At 43.6% G+C, this 6,318-nt stretch overlaps 1 protein-coding gene across 1 annotated transcript; it reads left to right on the forward strand.

The window, feature by feature from the left end:
- Positions 1–1,358: 1,358 nt before the first annotated feature.
- foxi2 (forkhead box I2) lies at positions 1,359–5,963 on the forward strand. The gene is made up of 3 exons (XM_020477610.2): positions 1,359–1,948; positions 5,212–5,500; positions 5,534–5,963. The coding sequence occupies exons 1-3, from the start codon at positions 1,381–1,383 to the stop codon at positions 5,901–5,903; spliced, it is 1,227 nt and encodes a 408-aa protein (XP_020333199.1). The 5' UTR covers positions 1,359–1,380; the 3' UTR covers positions 5,904–5,963.
- The last annotated feature ends 355 nt before the right edge of the window (positions 5,964–6,318 follow it).

Genomic DNA, 6,318 nt, shown 5'->3' on the forward strand with positions numbered 1-6,318 from the left:
ACCCGGCACAGCCAGAAGAGGACTGGCCACCCCACATAGCCTGGTTCCTCTCTAGGTTTTCACTTTTCACACCAAAGTACGTTCATCTCTAGGAGACAGAACGTGTCTTCTTCCTGAGCGGTATGACGGCTGCGTGGTCCCATGGTGTTTATACTTGCGTACTATTGTTTGTACAGATGAACGTGGTACCTTCAGGCGTTTGGAAATTGCTCCCAAGGATGAACCAAACTTGTGGAGGTCTACAATTTTTTTTATGAGGTCTTGGCTGATTTCTTTTGATTTTCCCATGATGTAACGCAAAGAGGCACTGAGTTTGAAGATAGGCCTTGAAATACATCCACAGGTACACCTCCAATTGACTCAAATGATGTAAATTAGCCTATCAGAAGCTTCTAAAGCCATTACATAATTTTCTGGAATGTTCCAAGCTGTTTAAAGGCACAGTCAACTTAGTGTATGTAAACTTCTGACCCACTGGAATTGTGATACAGTGAATTAGAAGTGAAATAATCTGTCTGCAAACAATTGTTGGACAAATTACTTGTGTCATGCACAAAGTAGATGTCCTAACCGACTTGCCAAAACTATAGTTTGTTAACAAGAAATTTGTGGAGTGGTTGAAAAAACGAGTTTTAATGACTCCAACCTAAGTGTAAACTTCCGAATTCATCTGTATAAGCCTGTAATCTCCCATTTATTGTCTCAATAAACAAGTTAATTGACCTGCTTTGAATGTCTATTATTAGAAATGATTTAAATGCATATTTATATTATTATAAAAATGATTTGTATATGTAACCGATGTGAAATTGCTAGCTAGTTAGCGGGGTGCTAATAGCGTTTCAGTCGGTGACGGTCCGCTTTGCTCTACAAGGGCCGCGGCTTTTGTGGCGCGATGGGTAACGACGCCTCGAGGGTGGCTGTTGTTGATGTTTTCAGAGGGTCCCTGGTTCCAACCCAGGAAGGGGCAAGGAGAGGGACGGAAGCTGTATTGTTATATATCATAATAGTAGCCTTCTAATTATAACAACATTTAGGTTTAAGGCTTTGGATAAAATAATAGGAGGTATTTTATATATTAGACCTATTCTACTGACGCTGATTTTAATCATTTTCAGGTCATATTTTTCAATGGATATTATGTTTTAAGGAAATCGTCACTGTCGAGTTCTTCTCTTTCTCACCTCTGCATGTCGGTTCAAGTTCCATGACCACACCTCCAACCAGTTAGTGGGTGTCTATTGGCTTTTAGAGATGATCTGTCTGAATGAGAAACTTTCGGTCTGAAGTTATACAATCTGGTACTTGTTGCTGCTGTTGCTTGTTCATCCGTTCTAACCCGTTACTGTAGCGTCTTGGGGTTGTCCTCCCGCGTGGAGCATGAACTCCATCGACCCTTCAGTCCACCACACCTCCTCTCCATCCGCCAGCTCTCTCCAACCCCAGCCCAAGGGCGCCCAGGAGCCGCAAGAGATGGCTGTCTACTGCGACAATTTAAACATGTATCACCACCAGCAGAGCTTCCAGGGCGCACAGAGGCCGTCTGGATACGGCTTCGGAGATTACACATCCTCCCCCAACCCATACCTTTGGCTGAACAGGCCCGCTGTCAACTCCGCATCCTTCATGCCGCCTTCCTACGGGACACAACGACAGTTCCTCACCAACTCCCCCGGGTTCGGGGGTCCAGACCTGGGTTGGCTGTCCATCGCCAGTCAGGAGGAGTTGCTAAAGCTGGTCCGTCCTCCCTACTCCTACTCTGCGCTCATCGCCATGGCGATCCAGAACGTGCACGAGAAGAAGTTGACCCTGAGTCAGATCTACCGGTATATCGCTGATAACTTCCCGTTCTACAAGAAGAGCAAGGTGGGGTGGCAGAACTCTATCCGACATAATCTGTCACTTAACGACTGTTTTAAAAAGGTCCCCCGTGATGAGGATGACCCAGGTATTATAATTATATTCTATTATTTTAACATCTATTTGTAACCTATAAATGTTCTAGCCCCATGTGTAGATATAATGTTATATGTTAATGACTCAGGTGGGCTATGTGATGTTCAGCTGTTCGTTAGAAATCCTATACAAACACGTGTAAAAGCGTAGGCCTATGACCGATTGAACAACTCGATGTAGTCAGTTAAAACCAGTTGGATGAAATAAAGACGTATCCCATACCCTGGTAATTGTTAATTTTCTACTTTCAAATTGTTCCCTCAACGTTGAAGGCTAGAATGCGTATTATAGTGCTTATTTTGTGAAAATCAAATATATAAAGTCTTATTAGCAGGACAATGACTGATATTATATTGTAACGACCCCAGGTTTATAAGCGTGGAAATCGACTCTGCCGCTTAGGCATGCTTTTGCGCGCCGGACCTCGGGCTAGAAGGTCGAGAGTTCGAGACCTGCTCCCTGCCTGTCTCATTACAATATGACATTCCATAGATTTAGGATGTGAAGAGTCTAATATAATGCATGAATGGCCTTCTGCTCTATCATGGGAAGCATAACTATGTGGCAATACATAGATGAAAATATACAGAGCCTTCACAAAGTATTCATGTAACAGTATAACTTTAGACCGTCCCCTCACCCATATCCGGGCGCGAACCAGGGACACTCTGCACACATCAACAACAGTCACCCACGAAGCATCGTTACCCATCGCTCTGGGTAATAGGTAATGATGCTTCGTGGGTGTCAGTTGTTGATGTGTGCAGAGGGTAATGTAAAATGGATTAAATTGAGATATTGTGTCACTGGCCTATACACAATACCCCATAATATCAAAGTGGAATTAATTAAATTAATACAAAATTACATGCTGAAATATCTCAAGTCAATAAGTATTCAACCCCTTGGTTATGTCAAGCCTAAATAAGATCAGGAGTAAAAATGTACGTAACAAGTCTCATAATAAGTTGCATGGACTCACTGTGTGTGCAATAATAGTGTTTAACATTCTTTTTGAATGGCTACCTCATCTCTGTATCACACACGTACAATTATCTGTAAGGTCCCTCAGTCCAACAGTGAATTTCAAACACAGATTCAACCACAAAGACCAGGGAGGTTTTACAATGCCTCGCAAGAAGGGCACCTATTGGTAGATGTAATCGCTGCAAAAGGTGATTCCAACATCTATTGACTCAGGGGGTTGAATACTTATCTAATCAAGATATGTTAGTGTTTTTTTCTTCGAATGTTATAATTTTTCTTCCAATGTGACATTACAGAGTATTTTGTGTAGATCATTGACAAAAAAAAGACAATTTAATCCATTTGAATCCCACTTTGTAACACAACAACATGTGGAAAAAGTCAAGGGGTGTGAATCCTTTCTGAAGGCCCTGTATATTATTCTATAGGTTCATCCCAACGGTTTGCTAGAAATAGGAAACGTTAGGGATGAGCTTGTTATTAGAGGCTTCACGCGCATACTGAGTGGACATTCAGTTTCCTACCATGGCAGGTTATAGATAAACGGTTTGATAATCCTAACCCTGGAGCGCGCAGAGCAGAGCACACAGATTCCAGGAGAATGACACTATCCTCACCAACCCTTGTCACACTCACTAAAATGAATAGCTAGCAAGACATTGGCTTCCTCATCAGTGCATCGTTCCACATCAAAAGCCAGAGTATTAGGTGATAATGTGCACCATACTACTACATTCCATTGTGGGCAGGTATCTTAGTGGTTAGAGTGTTGGGTAAGTAGCTGAAAGGTTGCTGGATCGAATCCCCGAGCTGACAAACATCTGTCGTTCTGCCATGGGCGCCGTGGATGTTGATTAAGGCAACCCCCCCCCACGCACCTCTCTGATTCAGGGGGGTTGGGTTAAATGCAGAAGACACATTTCAGTTGAAGGCATTCAGTTGACTAGGAAACCCCCCTTTCCTTCCCCATTGTGTGAATGTGTACATTCCATATAAAGGAGAGGCTCGTCAGTGTTGTATTCCTGCACCCAACACAACCTTCAGACCCAACTCTTTGATCTGTGATATTGTTTGGCCCAGCAGCGATATTCTCAAGATGAGCATGTCACTCTGTGGTTCTTCATTGCATTCCTTTATATGGAATTGCATTCGGAAAGTATTCAGACCCCTTGACTGTTTCCACATTTTCTATTCTAAAATTGATTCAATTGTTTTTTTTTCCATCTTCAATCTACACACAATATCCCATAATGACAAAGGAAAAATAGGTTTCAGAAATAAAACTACAAAAATATGCCCTTTACATAAGTATTCAGCCCCCTTACTCAGTGTTGACGCACCATGCTGCACCGTAGGGATGGTGCCACCACCATGCTGCACCGTAGGGATGGTGCCACCACCATGCTGCACCGTAGGGATGGTGCCAGGTTACCTTCAGATGTGACGCTTGGCATTCAGGCTAAAGAGTTCAATCTTGATTTCATCAGACCAGAGAATCTTGTTTCTCATGGTCTGAGAGTCTTTAGGTGCCTTTTGGCAAACTCCAAGTGGGATGCCGTGCCTTTTATTGAGGAGTGGCTTCCGTCTGGCCACTCTGCCATAAAGGCCTGATTTTTGGAGTGCTGCAGAGATGGTTGTCCTTCTGGAAGTGTCTCCCATCTCCACAGAGGAACTCTGGAGTGACCCCCGATGGCTCAGTTTGGCCAGGCGGCCAGCTCTAATAAGAGTCTTGGTGGATCCAAACTTCTTCCATTTAAGAATAATGGTTTTTTGCTCTGACATGCACTGTCAACTGTGGGACCGTATATAGACAGGTGTGTTCCTTTACAAATCATGTCCAACCAATTGAATTTACCACAGGTGGACTCCAATCAAGTTGTAAAAACATCTCAAGGATGATCAATGGAAACAGGATGCACTTGAGTTCCATTTAGAGTCTCATAGCAAAGAGTCTGAATATTTACACAGATAAGGAATTTCTGTTTTTTATTATTAATACATTTGCAAAAATGTATAAAACCTATAGGTTTGGCCGTGGCAGGCCGTCATTGTAAATAAGAATTTGTTCTTAACTGACTTGCCTAGTTAGATAAAGGTAAAAAAAATATATTTAATCCATTTTAGAATAAGGCTGTAATGTAACAAGATGTGGACAAAAGGAAGGGTTCTGAATACAGACGCCCTGTATAGACTAAATATACTGTCAATTATATTATATAGACATAATACTGATGTGAAAAATAAAATGTATATTTTTTCATGTTCCAGGTAAAGGGAACTACTGGACGTTGGATCCTAACTGTGAGAAGATGTTTGACAACGGGAACTTCAGGAGGAAGAGGAAGCGCCGCTCCGACTCCACTAACAGCACCAAGACAGAGGACGGCCAAACCGCCCCGCCCATCAAGACCTTTGACAGCCCCCAGCTCCTAGGCACCGCCTCCCCAGACATGGAGGCGGTCAGTGAGGGTCATAAGAGCTCCTCCCCCCTAAGCCTGGTGTCCAGCGCTCCGTGTTTTAACAACTTTTTCAGCAGTATGGCTGGGCTGGGCTCTGGGTCCTTGAGCTCAGGGTCCCTAGGTATCTCTAGTCCCCCCAGCAGACAGACTGGCTCTCTGGGGTTGGTCAACGAGCTGACCAATAGGAACATTACAGCCCTCCATAGCAGCCCATACCACAACCACACCACCCACACCCCGACGCAGGCCCCGGGCCAGGACTACCCGGGGGTCTCAGATTCAGGCCATGGGGTCCACGGTCACCCAGCAGACAACCTGTCTCATTTCAACAGAGGAGTGTACTGCAATACCTTCAGCGGAGGGGGGCAGGAAGGACAGTTCAACAGCCACTTCTACAACAGCTTCAGCGGAGGGGGGCAGACAGGACAGTTCAACAGCCACTTCTACAACAGCTTCAGCGTCAACGGTCTAATATACCCCAGAGAGGGCACGGACGTGTAGCATATAATGTATAACGTGTATTTGTATTCGTATTTATTACGGATCCCCAGTAGTTCCTGCCAAGGATGCAGCTACTCTTCCAGCAAAATTAAGGCCGTTTATCTTTTTTTTTTTAACATTACAATACATTCACAGTTTTCACAACACACTGTGTGACCTCAGGCCCCTACACCACCACTACCACATATCTACAGTACTAAATCCATGTGTATGTGTATAAAGTGCATATATTATCGTGTGTGTGTGTATGAATGTGTCTGTGCCTATGTTTGTGTTGCTTCACAGACCCCTCTGTTCCATAAGGTGTATTTTAATCTGTTTTTAAATCTAATTTTCCTGCTTGTGTCAGTTACTTGATGTGGAATAGAGTTCCATGTAGTCATGGCTCTATGTAGTACTGTGTGCTTCCCATAGT

The sequence above is a fragment of the Oncorhynchus kisutch genome, linkage group LG14, assembly GCF_002021735.2.
Source record: "Oncorhynchus kisutch isolate 150728-3 linkage group LG14, Okis_V2, whole genome shotgun sequence".
NCBI lineage: Eukaryota > Metazoa > Chordata > Actinopteri > Salmoniformes > Salmonidae > Oncorhynchus > Oncorhynchus kisutch.

Excerpts from the sequence above, each read along its gene's own strand:
- foxi2 (XM_020477610.2), top strand. The coding sequence starts at position 1,381 with ATGAACTCCATCGACCCTTCAGTCCACCACACCTCCTCTCCATCCGCC. Across the intron at positions 1,949-5,211 it reads CCGTGATGAGGATGACCCAG|GTAAAGGGAACTACTGGACG; the intron begins GTATTATAATTA and ends TTCATGTTCCAG. Across the intron at positions 5,501-5,533 it reads ATGGCTGGGCTGGGCTCTGG|TCCCCCCAGCAGACAGACTG; the intron begins GTCCTTGAGCTC and ends AGGTATCTCTAG.